The following is a 21,229-nucleotide window of genomic DNA, read 5'->3' on the forward strand; positions in this document are numbered from 1 at the left end:
GGAAGTGGCGGGTCGAGACTATGGCTCGGAGAGCGTTGAGCCCTGGTCGCCCGAGGGTGGCATTATAAGCTGAGGGCAGGCGCACCATGAGGAAATCCATCTTCACGGTGCTCTCTCGGGGGCGAGTCCGACCGTGACCAGGAGGTCGACCTCGTCCTCTACTGGGACCGAGTCCCAATGAAGCCGACCAGCGGGGCGTTCATCCTCCGCAGCTGCTTTTCCGTCATCCCCATTCTGAAATAGGCATCAAAGTACAAAACGTTCGCCGAGCTTCCATTATCAATCAAAACACGTTTTACATCAAATTTGTTCACAACCATAGAGACGACCATAGCATCGTCATGGGGAGTTTCAACTCCCTTTAGGTCCTCATCTGAGAATGAGATGGCCTCCGAGGCGCGCAAGCGCTTCGGGGTGGTTCCTCCCTCTAGAGCTCCTCCAACCGAGGCCCCGCCTCGGATGGTGTTGATGGTGCCGGCGATGGACCTGTTGGTATTTGGATCTTCGGGCTGTGGGGGATTCTCCGCTAGCCTTTCTGTAGGCCGGTTCCGCACGAACCGGTCGAGCACTCCTCGGCGAATGAGTGCTTCAATCTCGTCCCGGAGCTGGAAGCATTCCTCCGTGTCATGGCCATGGTTCCGGTGGAAGCGGCAGTACTTCCGAGGGTTACGCCAGGCCCCGGGATCCCGCCTCGGGGGCGGGGGTCGGAAGTAGTCCCGGCCCTCGATCTCCATAAGGATCTCGGTCCGAAGAGCAGTGAGGGGAGTGTAATTTTCGTACCTCCCGTTGGGTGTGCAGGGCCGTAGTGGTGGCCCCGGGCGAGAAGGGGACCTTTGCCGAGGCGGTCCTTGCAGCCAAGGTAGGTGCTTCAGGCGAGGTGGGCGCTCGGCTCGGCGCGGGGATGGGCTTCTGGGGCGGCCACAGTCCTCGCGACGCCTTTTCTGTTTCTTAGAGGTCTGCTCGACCCCGCTCCGCCTGGAAGCCACCGCTTCCTCGACTTTTGCGTACTTCCGCGCCCGAACCAACATCTCTGTGAGGTCAGCGGGAAAGTTCTTCTCGATGGAGAAGAGGAATCTATAAGACCGGGCCCCAGTCTTCAGTGCCGACATGGCAATTGACTGGTCAAGCTTCCGGACTTCCCATGTTGCAGCAGTGAAGCGGTCCAGGTATTCCCTGAGAGATTCTCCCTCCTTTTGTTTTATGTCGAGGAGGGAGTCGGAGGTCCGCCGCTGAGGTCGGCTGGCAGCAAAAGTGCTGGCGAACTGCCTGCCAAGCTGTTCGAAGGAGGAGACGGTGCTAGGCTTTAGCCCAGTAAACCAGAGCCGGATTGCTCCTCGGAGTGTTGCTGGAAAGGCTTTACAAAGCAGAGCCTCCGAGGCTCCCTGTAGGGCCATTAAGGCCCGATAGCTTTCCAGGTGGTCGAGGGGGTCGGTCCTGCCGTTGTAGGGCTCCACCTGAGGCATCTTGAACCTTGGCGGGACCGGCTCATCTTCAATTTGCTGGGAGAAGGGGGACCTCGTGGTGAACTCGAAGTCACCATCGCGTCCCGCTTTCCTGCCGTGGAGTGCTTCTATCTGGCGCTCCAACTTTTCGACTTTCTTGTCAAGCTCATCACTCTGGGGACCGCCGCGGCGGTTCGCTCTGGCGCAGGTTGCCCTGGGACTGACTCGGCTTCCGACGGTTGTGGCCAGTCACCAGGACCCCTCGCCGGGGTGTTCCTCCCAGGGGGAGGCCTGAGCACGGGGATCTTGGCCTGGGAGAGGCGGTCCGCTTACAGGAGGCGCCGGCTGAACCGGGGCCGGAGGGAATGGTGCCGTCGGGATGCCCCTGGGTTGCAGGCCTTGGACAGCGGCAGCCAAGGCCTGAACCTGCTGTACCAGGGCATCAAACTGCTCCAGCCGAACTTGAGGAGTCGAGTCGGCCGGAGGCGGCGAGTTCTGGACAGAGTGTCCGGGGCTAGGTGGAGGACACCGTGAGGCATTGGAAGCTCCCTTGCTTCTCAGCTTCATGATCGCAACTCGGGCCCTTCCTCTAGCGCCAACTGTTGCTGGAATTTGGACCCGAGGGCGACCGCTAGGCCAGAAAGGGGGAGCTCCGGTTGGAATCGAGGATGAAGGGCGGCGGTCCGTCGTCGGGCGGCGTCCTCCTGGAGACCGGCAAGAAGCCAGTGGCCGGGCTGTCCGGCGCCGGCCCTCCGATGCTTAAGTCAGCAAGGTGTCGATATGAGGAAGAAGATGGAGACAGTGCGGGAGAGAGAGAGAGAGAGAGAGAGAGAGCCAGAGCCAGCCCTCCCCTTTTGAGTGGAGAAATTCTCCTTTTATAGGGAGGACCGGGTTACCTGTGGTGTGACAGAGCAGGTTGTCTGTTTGTACAATTGGTCATTAATGCTCGATCATGTAAGTCAATGCTATCATTGTACGAGATCAGGCCGAAGCCTTAAGCCGTCGAGAAGTCATGCCATCATTTGTAGGCATGCGTATTTGCCGTAAGAGGCTCGATGTCCGTAGGTGATGGAGGCCATACACTTTAATTGTTGAGTGAATCAGGTGTCTGCACAGCCCATACGCATTAATTGCTGCCAAACATAAGACGTAACCTTTCAACCGTCTGGAGAGAAGGTAATCTCAAGCCATCAAGGGGGGTCTGCTCGGTCGACCTCCGTCCGAAGGGGTCTGCTCGGTCGACCCCCGCTCGGAGGGGTCTGCTCGGTCGACCCCCGCTCGGGGGGGGGGGGTCTGCTCGGTCGACCCCCGCTCGGGGGGGTCTGCTCGGTCGACCCCCGCTGGGGGGGTCTGCTCACCGAAGTATGGCGATGTTTTTCCCCTTAACAAAGGGATTCTGAAGCTTATGCAGTCTCCAAACTTCAACCTCAAAGTTGTTCTTCCGATGGCCTCACCTGGATCAATAGATGCTACCCAATCAAATGAAGGACTTCGAGCAATGGAAGATCAAAGCATTCCTCCTAAACCGAAGTTTCTGCTGAATAACATCTCTAATCTGGTATCCACTCCTCTCACACATGACAACTTCCTCACTTGGAAATCCCAAGTTTCAAGAGTTGTTAAGGCCAGCGGATACTTAGGTTTTTTAGATGGTTCTTACATCTTAACTTCATCTACAACTTCACTTGATAATTCCTCATATGAAGCATGGATCCTTGTGGATCAATTCCTTGCTACAGCCCTGTCTTCCACCATTTCTTCCTCTATTCTTCCCTATGTGATAAACCTGGAACACTGCTACCAGATCTGGGCAGCCCTTGAATGTCGGCTTAATTCCTCCACTAGAACACATATCATCCAACTGAAAAATGAATTACATAACATCAAAAAGGGAAATCAGTCAATGTCTCAATATCTTCAAGAAATACGGCTGAAAGTCGATGCTCTAGCTGCAGCAGGCTCTAAAATAGACTCTGAAGATGTTATTCTGCACATTCTCTCTGGGTTATCCACATCTTACGATGCTTTCGCTACAGCCATTCGTACCAGATCCTCATCTATACCATTAGATGAATTATATGCCCTCCTCAGCAGTGAAGAACTTATTCTTCTCAACAAAGAGAAACAGCAAAATTCCCAGGATGCTTCTTTTGCTCTCCCTGCTTTTCGAGGATGTGGAAGGTACAACTATTATTCTCCTTCATCTCGTGGCAGGGGAAGAGGACGGCAAATGCTCATATCTGGACCCTAGATCAATTCTGGCAAAGGCAGAGACAACAGACCATCTATTGAATGCCAAATCTGCAAGAAGTTTGGACATTCTGCTACCCACTGCTGGTACAGAATGGATCCAAATTTCAATGGGAGATTTCCAGCCACTGCTTCGTCTTCATCAAGTCATCAAGCTCTTGCTACTACCCAATCTCCCAACACTGATGCTTGGATCATAGACAGTGGTGCTACCAATCATCTAACAGGTGACATTTCAAATATACCAAATGCCACGACTTACCAAGCTACAGATCAAGTGTTCATTGGAAATGGAGATAATCTCTCCATCAGTCACACTGGTAATGGCACCCTTTACACTCCTAAATTTTTCTTTCATCTCTCAAAAATCCTTCATGCTCCACAAATCTCACATAACCTGTTGTCCGTTCATAAACTCGCAAGTGAAAAGAACTGTGTTATTATTTTTGATTCTGTCAGCTGTGTTATAAAAGACAAACACACCAATCGAATCCTTTTTCAGGGTCACTACAACAATGATGGTCTATACAAACTGCCCTTCACATTCCTTCAACAAAGTACCGCATCCATTTCATCCCACAAAGCTCTCACATCGTCAACTCACCTTGCTGTCAACTGGCACCAGCATCTTGGTCATCCAGCATCATCAGTCCTTTCCCAAATCGCCAAGAGAATAAATCTACATATTTCATCCAAGTCTACTACTCTTTGCACACCTTGCAACCTTGCAAAAAGCCACAAATTGCCTTTCAATACAGTCGGAATTTCTACCAGTTCTCCCCTTGAACTAATACACTCTGATCTATGGGGGCCATCACCAACAACCTCACCCCAGGGATCTCGGTATTATGCACTATTTCTTGATGATTTCACTCGTTTCAGTTGGATATACCCACTGTCCTCAAAGTCTGATGTATTCGACATTTTTGTAACCTTCAAATCAATGGTTGAAACACAGTTCTCCACCAAAATTAAATTGTTTAGATCTGATAGTGGGGGGGGGGGGGGAATTTGTTAATCGCAGATTTCAAACACTCTTTTCTTCCTCTGGAATAATTCACCAGTTGTCTTCTCCTCACACCCCCGAACAGAACGGAGTGGCTGAAAGGAAACACAGGCATATTCTTGAGACAGTAAGGAGCTTACTCATTCAGTCCTCTGTCCCTGCACAATTTTGGGTTGAAGCTCTTTTAACCGCTGTTTACTTAATTAATAGGCTACCAACACCACTTCTTTCCAACCAATCACCATATGAAAAGCTCTTTAATCGCCCCCCAGACTACAGTCTACTAAAGACCTTTGGATGCAGGTGCTTTCCATGGCTAAAACCTTACACCACATCCAAACTTGAACCACGCTCCTCCCTTTGCATCTTCTTTGGATATAGCTCAACACATAAAGGTTATAGATGCTATTACCCTGTCACAGGCCGCATTTTCATCTTCCGGCACGTCCGTTTTGATGAACACCACTTCCCATTTGCTACAGCCAAAACAGAAACCTCCAATCAACCAGCCCTACTACCATATCCACTTCTTGTTCCAGCTACTCATACAGCCTCTACTCCTCCTACATCTTCCTCACCATTAAGCTCCACCAATCAGCATAACTCCCCCATCATCCCTACATCATTCATAGAACACACTGTCCCGATTCCTGTTCACCCAGCTCCTGCTCCAGAAACAGCTGAACCTTCTCAGCTCCCTGAACAGCAATCTCACACTCATCCAATGATCACAAGATCTCAGACGGGAACACTTCGGCCAAGAAGGATTCTATCTTTGCAACATGAAGTAACTACTCCAACTGAACCAACCTGCTACACCATTGCTTCAAAGGATCCACAGTGGAGGGAAGCAATGTCCCAAGAATTCAATGCTCTGCTGGAACAAGGAACCTGGGATCTTGTACCTAGAACACCAACTCAACATATTTTAGGATGCAAATGGATCTATAGAATTAAACAAAATTCAAATGGATCAATTGCCCGCTTCAAGGCCCGACTGGTTGCTCAGGTTTTCAAACAACAATATGGTCTAGATTTTTTGGAAACCTTCAGCCCTGTAGCTAAGTTTCAAACTGTTCAGGTTCTCATATCCATGGCCTTATCTTCCGGCTGGATCATTCGGCAACTCGACATATCCAACGCATTTCTTCACGGCACACTTGATGAGGTAGTGTTTATGGAACAACCCAGGGGTTTACAGATTCTACTCTATGCAATCATGTTTGCAGGCTAAAAAAGGCCATCTATGGTCTCCGTCAAGCACCAAGACAATGGTTCTCCACACCATTCTGGGTTCTTACTGCACCTTGGATTCAAGTTTAGCACAGCAGATCCCTCCCTGCTAATTCTACACAAAGATCATACTGCCACCTATGTCCTGATTTACGTTGATGACATCTTGATATCAGGAAATGACTCAACTGCCATAACCAATCTCATCAGCACTCTACATCAAAGATTCAAAATCAAGGATTTAGGTACCCTGGCTTATTTTCTGGGTATCAAGGCTGAATACAACTGTGCAGGGGTCTACCTTAATCAAACTAAATATGCCATAGATCTTCTAAACAAGGCAGGCATGATAGACAACAAGGCAGTGCAGACACCCCTCTCTCTCAAACATCATCCAACCACTGTATCTGAACCATTTTCCAACTTGGAACTCTACAGAAGTCTTGCCGGTTCTTTACAATACCTCACATTAACAAGACCGGACATCTCATTTGCAGCAAATTTCCTTGTCAGTTAATGCATCATTCACAGCAAACTCACTTTCAAATGCTGAAAAGGGTACTCAGGTAGATCAAAGGAACAATTCACAATTCTCTACACTTTTCACCCGGCAACTCAGTCTTAACAGCCTTCTACGATTCAGATTGGGCAGGGGATGCTTCGGACAGACGCTCCACAACGGGATTTTGCATTTTTCTGGGGACAAATCTCATTTTCTGGTACGCAAAAAAACAACCAACAGTTGCAAGATCTTCTACAGAAGCAGAATACCGGGCTCTCGCTGTTACTACCACCGAAATTATTTGGCTCCGGCGACTACTTCTAGATTTTCAAATTACAACAACTCTACCAACTGAGCTATTTTCTGACAATATTTTTGCAATGCTATTGGCCTCCAATCCAGTATTCCACGCTCGAATGAAACACATCGAGGTGGACTACCATTTTGTTCGAGAAAAAGTTCGCTCCAAGGAGATTCACTTATCCCACATCTCCTCCATAGACCAACCAGCAGACATTTTTACCAAATCCCTCTCCTCTACAAGACATTCATCTCTCTGTTCCAAGCTTCATATTCTAAAAGAACATTCAGCTTGAAGGGGGATATCAGCAGACCTGCTCATGACCAGCTGGACAAAGCCATCGGGTTAAGCTTTGCACTTCAACACACGTCCCGGCTCAAACGTTTCAGTGAAACATTCTCCTAAACGGCGTTGTGTCTAACGGATCTTCAACAAACTAGCTGGGCAACAAAATCCTAACAACCTTCTGACAACTCTGATCTCTCCGATCTCTATATATACCCTATCAAGTAAACCAATGTGCGATGGGCAATGAAAATATATTCTTCTTCTTCTACATTTCATCTTCTTCCTCTGTTCTCTTCTCAATCTTCATAATTGTTATCAGCCCTTCCCCTGGCTCTCAGGGTTCCTCACTAGCCAATGCCTGACCCAATGACCCTCAAATATTTGGCACAAGAAGCCAATTTGATTGAATGGTGGTCAAAGACCATGCTTCGCATCACCTTTCTTCTTCTTCTTCTTCTTTTGCCTTTTCCCCTTCTTTCTCCTCTTTGACCTGGTATGCAATTTTACACGGGAAAGAATGTCAGAGATGGAGATGAATTTTTCTGATGTTTTATGTGGTGAAATTTTCATGTGAAATCCATTGGATGGACACCATAACAACAGAGGTTTCTTTCCAGTATGGCTGGTGCTTTAATCTTTGGTGCAGAATTAAGAAAGGTTTCTGCAAGGCATGCCTTGTTTGCTTAGTCAGCAATTCCATTCCCTTCTTTACGTATATGTCATACTTTGACTTGTTCAAATTAAGCAACCAACTGTATTCTCTCTTCCAGGATTGGCCATAAAATCATAGGCCACCCTCAGTCTAGTATTCTGCTGCCAATTTGATTGTTTTTTTTTTTTTGAGAGAGAGAAGGGGAGGCCGAGCCACGCAATTTATTGAACATGTGAGAGAAGTATGTACATGGGAGTCAAAGGAGACATGGATGGAATGTACAATGCGAAGGCCGGAGGAAAATAAGTAACAGCCAGTGTGAAAGAAAAAAAAAAAAAAGAGGATGAAACAACAAGCAATATGATGAGGAGAAGATTGCACCCAGCTGATGGTTAGGAGTTAAGTTTAGCAGTGGTCTCTGATTCAATTTAGCTTTTATGCTTACTCTCATTTTTTGTATATATTGTACGAAGGAGTTTACCTGCTACTAGAGAATGTAGGCACGTGGGTCAACAAGAAGTGACTCGTTTGAGTACGACCTGAATATCAAGCATAAATACTTTGCGACATCATATTTGTTACATCGGAAGTATCGCAATGATCACAGGTATCGCAATAGTCATTAGGTTTCTCGGTAAGAATGCAACCAACCGTAGAGAGCTCCCGATAGGTAAGCTCAACACTACGCCCATCTCCTATCCCACTCAATGACTCAATATTGACTGCGCATTCCTCAAACATTAGAACGAAGAGGGGTAGGTTTTTTTCCTCTCTTTGATTTTTCTTTGCGAAGGTTCACCAAAATTCACTTATATTAATAAATATATCATTATATTTTTTTTTTGATGTAGCTGGTCCGGCTTTTAAGTTGGATTGTTAGATAATTGTATTATTAATTTTGAATTATTCAGTTTGTTGAATGATTGTGTTATTATTTTTGGATATATTTATTAGATAAGTTGGTATAAATTATATTATAAAAATTATGGATGGTACCTTTAATTTAGTTATTTATATCTGAAAAAATTTAAATAAATAAACAAGTTAAATAGTTTTTAGTTTTTTGGTTTTGGTTTAGTTTTAGTGGGCAGCATTGAATTCCGGATTTGGTTTCTGTTTTTTCACTAATCATCCCAATCCAAAACTGAAACCCTCTCCGACTTTAATTCCGATCCGCTTTTGGCCGAACCAAGTACTCGAGCTAAACCGGCTCGACCGGAATCCGGTGTGGTTCAACTTTCGGTGTCCGGGTTAGTTTGAGACTCCCAACCGCCATAGCCTCTCCTATAAATAATCCACGAGTCCCTCCGATTGTTCACCGACCTCTCTGCCTTCTTCGAGTTCTTGGCGTTCTCAGCGGTGTCTCCTCTCTTCTTGAGTTCTTGGTGCTTTGATCGACGAAATCGTAGTTTCTCTTATCCGGCACCTTTGATTGGCGAGTAGAACTCCATTCTTAATCCCTCTTCCTCGAGAACTCCTGCCTCATCGAATCTGGTAAGCTGTTTGGGGTTTTATTCTATCGCAATTTATCTATTTCTTGATTTTAGCTTTTACATAATCCCGTTTTCTTCAAGAATTCCAAGAATTAGATTTATTCTTGAGAAGGATAACCCTAATTGTCCGTTAAGATTTAACCCGTCGCGTCTCCGTTTTTGTTTCCTTAAGTGTTGGTTTTGTTCGCTTTCTTTTTTTTGTCCCTTCTTTTTCGTCTGATGACTTACTGATCAGTGATCATCGAATGGAATTCAATGAATTTCTACTGACATGCTGGTATCTTGAATTGGTTTAATCCTATTAGTCGATGATATTTTAATCTTAATGCTTGTATATTTCTGACGATTTCTTTTGGATTTTCTTGAAGTTTCGACGATTTCCTGTATCTGGCACAAATATTTGCAATTACTTCAGTCGAGCAAGTCATTGCTATCGTCATCTTCAAGGAAGTATCTTTCTGGTGATTTCTTTGGTTTTCTTGAAATTCCTGCGATTCCCTAACATCGTGACAATTATTTGCAATTACTTTAGTCCTATAAATCATTGAAGTTGTCATCTTAAAGCTAGAATCTTTCTGGTGATTTCTTTTGGGTTTTTTTTGGGAAGGTCCCGTGAAGGAAAGGCATCGAGAGAAATCTTTCAAGTTTTATTGTGTAAATACATGCTTATATAGAAAATTAGTGGTGGAATAATAAGCACCATAGGAGATCAGTGATAAGGTTATTTGTAAACTGTTGGGGGAAAAATCGGCTACTGTCGGCACGTGACGACGGATGAAGCGGCAGCGACCTCAGGGCGCCCGACCTGGCGCTCGACTTCGAGGCGCCCGACCTGGGCACCCGATATCGGCATTCTTGACCTCGGAAGCCCAACCTTGTCATCCACCCGCTGCGGCCGCATCCTTCTGCAGCTCCACCGCGTCGTGCTCCGTTCGCCAGCTCAACTGGGGACCATGCCCTGCTACCGCTGTCAACAATTAATGCGCATGGCCTCCGCAAATCTCCGGCTCACTCAACAATTAATGCGCATGCCATCCACGGATCTCCGGCTTACCCAAAATCTCAGGCCCTCTACGGCAACCAGTTGACTCACTCGACTGCGTCCGATCACCCACAACGACTCATTGGCTCCAGTCTGATCTTCCACGGCAATGCATTAATTCACACGATCGTGCTCAATCATGACGGAAACTCATTTAATTCGCCCGGTCACATCACAGGTAACCCTGTATCCCTCCATAAAGGGGGATTCTTCTTCTTGATCCAAAAGGACTCGGACTCCGATATGCAAAAACTCTCTCTTTCTCCACAAAAGCCCCCTCTGACTTAAGCATCGGAGGATTGGCGTCGGAAACTCCGGCCACCGACTTCTTACAGGTCCCCTGGAGGACGCAGCCCGTCGACGTACCGCCACCCGCCACTCTTGCCGGAGCTCCTCCTTCTCAGATAGTGGTCGCCCTTGGGTCCAATTTCCAGCAACAGTTGGCGCTAGAGGAAGGGCCCGAGTCGCGACCATGAAGCTAAGGAGCAAAGGAGCTTCCAACGCCTCCCGGCGTCCTGCATTAAGTCCCGGACACTCAGTCCAGAATTCGCCGCCAAGACCTCCGGCGGACCCAGTTTCTAAGTCCAACCAGAGCAATTCAATATTTTGGTACAGCAAGTTCAGGCTTTGGCCACAGTAGTCCAAGGCCTGCAGCGTATGGAGGCTCTCCCTATGCTGCCTCCACAAGTTCAGGCCCAGCCGGTTCTCCCTCCAAACGGATCGGCGGCCAACAATGGAGAACGGTGCTGCTATCAAAGCTCAACCCGAGTGTCTCCCCGGAGAGAACAGCTAGGAAGGAGCCTAGACAAAAGGCCACAGCCTTCGGAGGCGGAATCAGCTCCAGGCGAACCAACGCCGGAGCAGACCACCGTGGCAGTTCCCCAAGGTGGGGAACTCGACAAGAAGGTCGAGAGGCTCGAGCGGCAGATCGAGGCACTCCACAGCCAGAAGGCAAAGCGCGAGGGTGACTTCGAGTTTTCCACCATGTCACCTTTCTCCCGCCAGATTGAGGAGGAATCGGTCCCACCACGATTCAAAATGCCCTAGGTAGAGCCCTACAATGGGACTACCGATCTTCTTGACCACCTGGAGAGCTATCGGGCCCTCATGGCACTCCAAGGATCCTCAGAGGCCGTGCTCTGCAAGGCCTTTCCTGCGATACTTCGAGAAACGGCTCGGCTTTGGTTCTCCGGGCTGAAGCCGAGCATCGTGTCCTCCTTCGAACAGCTCGGCAGGCAGTTCGCCACCAACTTTGCTGTCAGCCAATGTCAGCGGCGAACATCAGACTCCCTCTTTGATATCAAGCAAAAGGAGGGAGAACCCCCTCGAAGACTATCTTGACCGTTTCACCGCCGCAACCTGGGAGATCTGCGAGCTTGACCAGTCGATAGCCATGTCAGCGCTAAAGACTGGAGCTCGGTCCTACAGGTTCCTCTTCTCTATTGAGAAGAACTTTTCCGCCGACTTCACTGAGATGCTGGCCTGAGCTCGAAAGTATGCGAGGGCCAAGGAGGCCATCGCCTCCAGGCGGGGTGCGGTCGAGCAAGCCCCAAAGAAGCAGAAAAAGCACCGCGAGGAACGCGGCCGTCCGAGAAGCCAGTCTCCCCGTCGAGACAAGAACTTCCCTCGGTTGAGGAGTCCGCCTCGACAGCGGCCGCAACCCCGGCCGAGGTCCCCACCTCGGCCACGGGTGCCCCCAGGGAAGTATGAGAATTACACACCCCTCAATACACCCCGGGCAGAGATCCTCATGAAGATAGAAGGACGAGACTACCTCCGACCTCCACCCCCGATGTGGGAGATGGGAGCTCGGCGCAACCCTAAAAAATATTGCTGCTTCCACCAGAACCACGGCCACGACACGGAGGAGTGCTTCTAGCTCCGAGATGAGATCGAGACGCTCATTCGCCGTGGAGTACTCAACCGGTTTGTGCGGAACCGGCGCGAAGAAAGAAGGCCGGTAGAAAATGCTGCACCGTCCGAAAATCCAAATGACAACAGGCCCATCGTCAGCACCATCAACACCATTGTAAGAGGCCCGGCCGAAGGAGGCTCAGCTGATGAGTCAACCGGGAGAGAAACCCCTCTGAAGCGCCCACGTACTTCCGAAGCTATCTCGTTCTCGGACGAGGACTTAGAAGGGATTGAGACTCCCCATGATGACGCAGTGGTCATCTCCATGATCATAAATAAATTTGATTTAAAGAGTGTCTTGGTTGATAATGAAAGCTCGGCGAATGTTTTGTATTATGATGCCTTCCAAAAAATGGAGGTCCCGGTTGAGGGTGAGATCAGCCTCCTTATCACGGTCGGGCTCGCACCTTGAGAAAGCACCATGAGGATAGATTTTCTTGTGGTCCGCCTGTCCTCGGCCTACAACGCCATTCTTGGACGACCAGGGCTTAACGCCCTCCGAGCTGTGGTCTCGACCTACCACCTGCTCGTGCGGTTCTCCACCGACCGAGGAGTAGGCGATGTTCGTGGAGACCAATCAATAGCTAAGCAAGCTATATGGCGACTCACAAAGCAAAGCAACCGGCTGAAGCACCGAGCCAAGCGGAGCAACCGGCCAAGGTGCCAACCCAAACGTTAGATCAGACGCTGCCTATCAAAATCCTGGAAGTGCGGGACGCCCTCCGGAAAGAACGGGTAGAACCTGGATACCCGACCAAGCTCGGATGCTCGACCAAGCTCGAGTGCCCGACCAAGCTTGGATGCCCCAGCCAAGTTTGGGATACCTCGCTACGTTGACGTCGAACTCGGTCTCGATCTCCATCAAAGACCCCGACCAAGATGCCCCGCTGAGTCGACAGCGAGCCCAAACTCCCTCGACCTCGGAAAACGTCGCGGAGTCGACAGCGAGCCCAAGCTCCCTCAAACTCGGAAAACGTCGCGGAGTCGACAGCGAGCCCAAGCTCCCTCGAGCTCGGAAAGCACCGCCAAACGCCGCCAAGTCAACCACGAGCTGAGTCTCCCTCGACCTCGCTGCGACATCTCCGCGACATCTCCACGATGCTTCGACGACATTCAGCACTGTTCGACGCCCCCTTTACAGTAATATGCCCCAATCTGAACAAAGGCGACACGCCGGGTCGACCACAGGCCGAATAACGCCGCTGAAAGTCGACCTCGGAGCGGAGTCGCTTAGCTCGACCCAAGACACCCATCCAGCTCCGATTGTTCGAGAGCAAAGTCTCGGCTAGGCTTGGGATCCCCCGACCAAGGTTGGGACGTCCTGTTGAGCCAGTTGCGAGCCCGAGCTCCCTCGGCCTCACGCACGACCCTCCGACTCGGCTCGGAGGCCTTTGAAACACCTCGGACCGGTTCGAAACACCCTACTATGACGATCCTGAGCTCTACTAATAATGTCCCGGCCAAGCTCGAGGACACTTACTCTCATTGACCACAAATTCAACTTCAGATTCTACCCAACAACGCCTCGGCAAAGCCCGGGACCAAAGAGCATACAAGCTCCAACGACAACTCGGCTCTGGTCTACAATCCGAAGACCTAATAAGGTCCCCCCGAAGACCGAGCCCAAGGACTTGGCGAAATTTTGTTGAGAATCTAAAGCCTAAAGCCCAAGCACTCGGAGGGCTTTGACGGGTTCCAAGCCCAGGCACCTAGCGAATTTTTCTGAAAGCCGAGCCCAGGGACTTGGTGAAAATTCACCAAGTGAAAGTTCAGCTCAAATAGCTAAAGTAAGAGTTCGTTATAAAAGCAAACATAAGACTTGGAAAAAAAAGATCCTTCATTAGTAAAGGGCCCTGAGGCCAATTACAAAGCTCGACGAGGAGGCCAACCTCATCTACAGAAATAAAGAAAAAGCAAAGTCCTAAGGGGCAGCTACAGCTTCGGCACCGACCTCGAGGTCGTCCACAACAATCACCTCAGAATTTTCAGCCGGAGCCTCCTCGGGGTCCTCCACCGATCCGGGCACATTCACAGTAGCCTCGGTCGGAACGTTGCCAGCGGCCTCTGGAACAACTTCGGACGCTCCTTCAGAAGCGCCTCCGGCAACTTCTCTGGGGGAAGCCTCCTGAGCGGTCTCCTCGGCCGCTTCGACCTCAGCCTCGACGTTTTCCCCCTCGGCCTCAGGGCCCGCAGGCGTCCTGCTGGCTGTGCCGCCGTCTGCCGGACCTTCGGGCTCGCCCTCGACGATCCCCCGTCGGGCTGAAAACTATCGAGATCGTACTGAGGGCAGATCCGCCGCATTTGCCTCTGGAAGTCCTCGAAGCCGCGAATAAGCTCGTCCACAGCCTCTTCCTCCATCAAGTCGCGGAACTCTTCCGACTCCCAGAAGAGTTGCACCGCATTTTGGGCTTGCTCCAAAGCCCTCTTCTCTTGAGCCTCAAGCTGCTCGATCTTCAGCCGGGCGACCCCCGCCTCATGTTAATGGCCGACGATCGCAGAGCGAGCTTCGGCTAGATGCGCCTCGGAGGCGCGCACCTCTGACCTGGCCAAAGCATGCGCGGCCTTCTCCTCCTCGAGCTCCGCAATCACCGATCGTAGTTCGACCTCGGCGGCCTCCGTCCTCGCAAGGGCCTCCCTTCGCGAGGCCTCCTCTTGTGCCCTCTGGCTCCTCCGAGCCTTATCTCGATAGTCGGCCGCCACAAAGATCAACATATTGACCTTGTGAAGATGCTAAAAACGAAAAAATGAAGGAGTGAGCCGAGACCGAGAGTCGAGTATGGGAGTTAAGGCAAAAAGCTAACTTACCCGAATGGCAGAGCAGAAGGTCCCATCAATGAGGCTGTTTAAGTCTGCAGCCTGGAACTCGGCTCTATCGGCCGGAAGCAGCGCGACGCGGAATACTTGACGCGCTATTTGGCCGTCGTGAAGAGCTGAGTCACCCTCGAAGACGGTCCACTCCGGGCAGTAGGGCCTCCTCTCCGGATGGGTCTCATCCTTTGAAGAATCTGGACGATTGGGTCTCGCCGAGTTCGGCAGAGATGGGCTCGGGATCCCTAGGCCGCTCCTTGGCTCGGGGCCCGAGCGCCGCAACTGGACGACCTGACGATCAGAACGCTGAGAGATAGGGGATGGACAAGCGAGGGCCGCGGAAGTCCTTGCAGAGCTCGAGCCCATGCGCTCGGTGCCCGGAACCTCCTTCCGGACAGGGTCGGAAGTCCCGGTCCCGGGGGCATTCGCTTCGGTGGCCGTGGCCATCGAGGACCTAGTTTTCTTCCTGGACTCGGGTGGAACCCCGCCGGCCTCGGCCGCCTTTTTCTTGTACCGGGCGTAAAGAGCTGCGTTACCGGTCACCATCCCCGGAATATCTAAAAAGACGAAAAAAGAGAAGCAGGGATGTCAGGTTGTCACCAAAGAAGAAAGGAAAAGGGAGAAAAGAGAGAAAAAGAGAAAAAGTAAAACAAATAAGACAAAAGACGACAGAACAGAGCCATATAACCGCTCTTACCCTGAGGGCGCGCCGAGCTCAGGCCGACATTCACCAAAGCCACCTCGCTCAGGAGGTCGTTCAAAAGAATGTTCTCCTCGACGCTGTAAAGAGCGTCGAGGGTCTTCTGCTCGCTCTCTGAAAGTCTGGGGAGCTTGTTGGCGGCCTTGAGCTGGAGCTGCCCCCACCTGGGGTCGAATCCCCACGTGCGTTCGGAGGAAAGAAAGAAAAACCTCTCCTTTCACCCATGAATGGAGGAAGGAGCACTCCGGAAGAGTGACCTACCGCCCCGAAGGGCAAGGTAAAGCCACTCCCCATCCGCCGGATTGGATTTCAACATGAAGCACCGACGGAAGACATTTACCGAGGTCGGTATCCTATGCGCAAGGCAGAGGGACAGAAAACCGACAATGGTCCTCCACGCGTTCGGAGCGAGCTGTGCCAGGACAAGCTGGTATGTCGCCAGAAGCTCGTTCACGAACCCATGCAAGGAAAATCGCAGGCCGGCCCAGAGTGTCTCTACGTACACCCCAATCCGACCTGGGGGAGGCCTCGTCACCCGATCCTCTGATCCCGTGGGTTCAAGACGAAACCCGTGTCGAGGGAAAAACCATTCGCCGATCATTTCTAACTCCTCCTCGGCCAAAGTGGACCCGACTTCGTCCGGGCCACGACCCATCTCCAAAAAAAAAAGAGAAAAGAAGAAGAAGAAGAAGAAGAAAAGAAGACAAAAACCCTCCGAGCAAACGAAGGGGAAGCACCTACTGAGATTTCCGCTGAAAGTCCCGACGACCCAAAGGTGGAAGATCAAGATGGTCGCCGGAAAACACCTCGGAGCGCTGCCGAAAGAAACTAAACGAAGATCGAAGAACCAAGGAAAAGAAAGCAGAAGAAGAAACAACAACAGCGGCGACCAAACAAGAGCCCTTAGGGCTAGAATAAGGGTTTATATAGACCCTCCCGACGATCCAGATTGACGGAGCCAAAACAAGAGCCCTTAGGGCTAGAATAAGGGTTTATATAGACCCTCCCGACGATCCAGATTGACAGAGCCGGATCCCGCTTTCTATCGGAATTACGCCACGTGTCGGCCTCGGGAACCAAAGCGGCGTATCAACCTGGATCGACGCTTTAAAAGCAAAATCAAAGCGGCATCCCGTCGAATCCCGGGACCTCATTATGAACCTGCGGCTTCAAACTGCTTCGAAAAGCGAAGGGGCGTCACCTTTCCTTAAAGACGCCCCAAAGTGCGTGGAATGGCGGGGCAATTTAAACTTGCCCGGTCCCACCAACCTGGAATTATTTTCTTCATCCGAGGTTGTGGGCTACTCAAACTCGAAAGTCAGAGGGTAGTGTTGGGGGAAAAATCGGCTGTTGTCGGCACATGACGACGGATGAAGCGGCAGCGACCTCAGGGCGCCCGATCTCAGGGCGCCCGACCAGGCGCTCGACTTCGAGGCGTCCGACCTGGGCATCCGATCTCGGCATTTTTGACCTCGGAAGCCCGACCTTGTCATCCACCCGCTGCGGCCGCATCCTTCTGCAGCTCCACCGTGTCGTGCTCCGTTCGCCAGCTCAACCGGGGACCATGCCCTACTACCACTGTCAATAAGTAATGCGCATGGCCTCCGCAGATCTCCGGCTCACTCAACAATTAATGCGCATGCCATCCACGGATCTCTGGCTTACCCAAAATTTCGGGCCCTCTACGGCAACCAGTTGACTCACTCGACTGTGTCCGATCAGCCACGACGACTCATTGGCTCCAGTCTGGTCTTCCACGGCAATGCATTAATTTACACGATCGTGCTCAATCATGGTGGAAACTCATTTAATTTGTCCGATCACATCACAGGCAACCCTGTATCCCTCCTATAAAGGGGGATTCTTCTTCTTGATCCAAAAGGACTCGGACTCCGATATGCCAAAACTCTCTCTTTCTCCACAAAAGCTCCCTCTGACTTAAGCATCGGAGGGCCGGCACCGGAAACCCCGGCCACCGGCTTCTTGCAGGTCTCTCGGAGGATGCAGCCCGCCGGCGTACCGCCACCCGCCACTCTTGCCGGAGCTTCTCCTTCTCAGCCAGTGGTCGCCTCCGGGTCCAATTTCTAGCAACATAAACAAATAAGGTTCTTCATTGGTTTCAAAGAGGTTATGTTGACTAAAATAATAAACAAGTCAGTAAAATGATTATATTGTTTAGGGAGCGATATCTTAAATACCTAAGAATTCTAAGGTCAGAAACGAGATTAATAATGAAAGATCCTAGTTCGATGAATGGCAAAACTATATGCAAGTACTATTATGCTCTTAAAGAGGCTGAAAAAGAGGCATAAAAGTGTGTAGGGCTAGCTTTGCATCATAAAATAATCCAAGAGGAAATATCATGCTTGTGAAAAGGTAAGAAAAACTGTTCATCAAAAGGGAAGGGGGATTGAGAGTGTGTGTTTGTGTGTGTATAAAAGATGCATTAGGAGCAATTAAATGCGATTAAAGTGAAATGTAATAAGTTAATATTTGGAGAGTATGTTTAAAAGCTAGTAAATAAGGATTCTTTCTAGACAATACATTTAAGATGATAATAAATGCTCATGTGACATTGGTTCAATTAGATGTGAGAGAATTGCAAGGAGTCACTAAAGGGGTATAGAGGGTGAGATGTCATGACCTCAAACATCAACGTAAGTGTGGGAGTTTATGGGAGAAATTCAGTTCTTTTATTTTGAAAAAAAAAGAATGGTTTAAAGGCTATGTTGTTGAATATATGAAGGAGAGGTCTCAACTTGATAATGTTAGCAAGTGGAAAAGATATATATGATGGATGGAGAAAGGAAGCTTTGCACGCAGTCACATTAGGGTAACTATCAGCCAAGTGTTGCTTCAATCTTATTACTCACGCTTATCCATTTTATATCGCACTACTTGCACCTCCAATGGTGCTGGCTTGAGATCATTGCACCATGCTCCCATGCTCCTACTAGGGGTACTACATATTTTTTTTCAGCCCATGGATATACCTTAATTGCCGTTTATTTTTTGTTGTTGCCAAAAAAAAAAAGACAAGTAACATGCACACCCTTAAACATGCCTTTTTTTGAATTTTTTTCGTTATTATTTTTATACCAAAAAATATATTTTTAATCTGAATACATGAACAATGAAAAATCATGATCTCTTCTTCAATGTGTTGATCATCCTTAAATCTGCAACATATCTTGAAATCACACCCAAATAAACAAGGGGCGTGATCTCTCCTTCTTCTAGCAATTTTGTCTATTTTAGGCTTAAAAAGAAGAGGAGAGAAGAGAGGAAAGAAGATTGTGCCTTTTCTTCTTTGATCCTACTTGCTGACCTACAAAGCCCCTCCTACCCCTTCTTTTCTTACTTTCCCACACTCCTAAGCCTTCTGAAGTTTAAAAGGAGTGGACAAAGTGGTCTAGAAGGCCTTTTATCCTCTTTCTTTTATATTATTAGTTTGGAACTAGTAGGAACCAGTCTGAACTGATTCGAACCAAGGAGAAGCACTGAGTGCCGAACCGTTCTCACTTACCAGCACGGTTCCGGACTCAGGTATGCTTTGCGCTGAACTAGGCAGTCGAAGTTACTTTTGGGAACCTTGGATATCATGCTAGTGCTGCATTCATGAAGCATTGGCGCTGCACTCATTGTGCATGCCATGTTTTGCCAATCAACAGATAAATCCATGATAAGAATTATAGATATTCCAATATAACCACTCTATGCCTACAACATCTTGAAAAGATTTAATTGAAAAGAACTTGACTCTGCAAAAGTATGTTTACTTATAAGGAAAATTGCAATAAGAAGGTCATCATTTTTTGTGACTGCTTTATGCCCTTGACATATTGGAGTTATTGAATGCAAGACATTAACTCTTTATAGTCTTTGTTGAACTATCTAAGGCTGCAATAATTAGAAAAGAGCTTTTATTTGAAATTATAGCCTTGTAAGCTGAATGTGATTAGAACATATCAGGATTTCAAGCTTTAGGAGTCAATCAGATCAATTGTTCTTCCACCAAATTTTGACGCCTTTTTCTCTTTTTATCTGGGTATTTTGGAGAATAAGATTTGAAAAGGTGGTACAACATGAAGAGTTCGACCAAGGATAAATATTGTAGCTCTAATAAGAAACTGTTAGAAATTTGTTACATCTAAGATTTATGATGTCTTTATATATATATATATATATATATATATATATATATATATATATATATATATATATATATATATATATATATATATATATATTATATATATATATATATATGGGTGACAAATATAAAAGTTCTCAACAAAATCAATAGAGTCACATTTGACATATGGAGCTGCATTATTAATATTTTTATGTAGTCACTAACTTATACCACAGTTCTTAATTGGTTATCTATCAGATACAATTCCACACCCCTAATCTTTGTGTTTGGCAATAACCACATTAACCAGTTGTAGCATCTGATTCCCAGAAAAGATTTGCATAATTTAACTTCTGTTTCTTGTGTATTTTAGATCATTTAGATGATTATTTTTTTAAAAAAAATGAGCTAAGAAAAAGATATGCTTGCCACACTATCTATTTTGACATGAGGAAACTATTGAGTAGCCAGAGGGTTACAAGTATGATTGATTTCATTTCTCTGATGGTGACTGTTATGGGGATCTCCTAATTTATCTATAAGTAGATTTGGAGATAAAAGGGCAGAGGAAGTACAAAGATTTGAATCTAAAGTTACCCTTCTATAATTTCAAAGTTGATTTCCATTGTACATTTCATCATGCATATTCATGGCTTCATTTCTTTTTGTTGCTACAGGTTCGTATTCTTTCAGGAACATCTTGCATGCATAGGTTGCTACCAAAACAGTGGAGCTTCCTGCTCAAGAAGGAGAAAGATTGACCATTTAATTAGCAGGTCCATCAAATGTTATTGGGAAATGGATACATTATCTCCTCGGTTTGATCCAGGGCCCATGTGCCTTACAAACCACGCTAGTGGATAAGGATCCCCTGCTCACAACTGCTTAGAACTCCATTTAAGAATGGGGATTCATTTTTCCTTTTGCTCTGCTGGATGTTGACCCGTGCCTTCCTAGACTTATTTCAGTAGCCGCCATTGCATCATTGGCTGTGGGAATTACCACGAACCGTGTACTTCTCCCAGAATTGCCTCAGGTGATCCTTTTTCCCTCTCTCCAAACCTTTTGTTATTAGTTGACCTCCTCGCTGACCGATCTAATACTATGCTTTTTCCTGATCTTTATAATATCTGCTATTTTTTTCATAATTATGACTGCACTTCTTTATTATCTGTATAATGTTTTCTGTCTTCCAACTTTTCTTTGTTTTATATGGTTAATGTTGTACATGTTATGGTAGCATGTGTATCAAGAACAGCTGAGACTCAGAGGGTAGATTTAAACAGCTTTAATCTTGGTTTTTCTTAATACAAGACATGCTAACAGGATGTTTAGGTTGTCTTTTCTCCTTCATAAAGTTGCCTTGGCTAGAAATCTGGCACCAATTCATAAAGGGCAGATGGCAGGTTGAGAGTCATTCACATAACTTTCTTTCCCAGTTATCCATGTAAATTATGAATTCT

General features: G+C 48.1%; 1 protein-coding gene, 1 long non-coding RNA gene and 1 pseudogene across 3 annotated transcripts in view; all 3 read left to right on the forward strand.

The window, feature by feature from the left end:
- The first annotated feature begins 2,886 nt into the window (after nucleotides 1–2,886).
- Nucleotides 2,887–6,448, forward strand: LOC148715402 (uncharacterized). The gene is made up of 5 exons (XM_089927004.1): nucleotides 2,887–3,623; nucleotides 3,714–4,012; nucleotides 5,121–5,779; nucleotides 5,928–5,991; nucleotides 6,108–6,448. Exons 1-5 carry the CDS (start codon nucleotides 2,887–2,889, stop codon nucleotides 6,446–6,448), a joined length of 2,100 nt encoding a protein of 699 aa, XP_089783130.1.
- Nucleotides 6,449–8,968: 2,520 nt separating this feature from the next.
- LOC149768759 (uncharacterized) lies at nucleotides 8,969–13,971 on the forward strand. Its single transcript, XR_016396647.1, has 2 exons — nucleotides 8,969–9,168; nucleotides 9,536–13,971. It is a non-coding gene; the product is annotated as an uncharacterized LOC149768759 (long non-coding RNA).
- Nucleotides 13,972–20,415: 6,444 nt separating this feature from the next.
- The window catches only part of LOC149768760 (uncharacterized), a 28,236-nt pseudogene continuing 27,422 nt past the window's right edge, over nucleotides 20,416–21,229 (forward strand). Inside the window, exons 1-2 of the transcript XR_016398254.1 lie at nucleotides 20,416–20,443; nucleotides 20,669–20,802. The product of XR_016398254.1 is annotated as an uncharacterized LOC149768760 (transcript). The remainder of the gene's footprint in view (nucleotides 20,444–20,668; nucleotides 20,803–21,229) is intronic.

The sequence above is a fragment of the Phoenix dactylifera genome, chromosome 1 (assembly GCF_051530095.1).
Source record: "Phoenix dactylifera cultivar Ajwa chromosome 1, Ajwa_hap1_PhDact_Kaust_v1.1, whole genome shotgun sequence".
Lineage (NCBI taxonomy): Eukaryota > Viridiplantae > Streptophyta > Magnoliopsida > Arecales > Arecaceae > Phoenix > Phoenix dactylifera.

Excerpts from the sequence above, each read along its gene's own strand:
- LOC148715402 (XM_089927004.1), top strand. The coding sequence starts at position 2,887 with ATGGCCTCACCTGGATCAATAGATGCTACCCAATCAAATGAAGGACTT. Across the intron at positions 5,780-5,927 it reads CTAAGTTTCAAACTGTTCAG|GCTAAAAAAGGCCATCTATG; the intron begins GTTCTCATATCC and ends TCATGTTTGCAG. Across the intron at positions 5,992-6,107 it reads GGTTCTCCACACCATTCTGG|GAAATGACTCAACTGCCATA; the intron begins GTTCTTACTGCA and ends TCTTGATATCAG.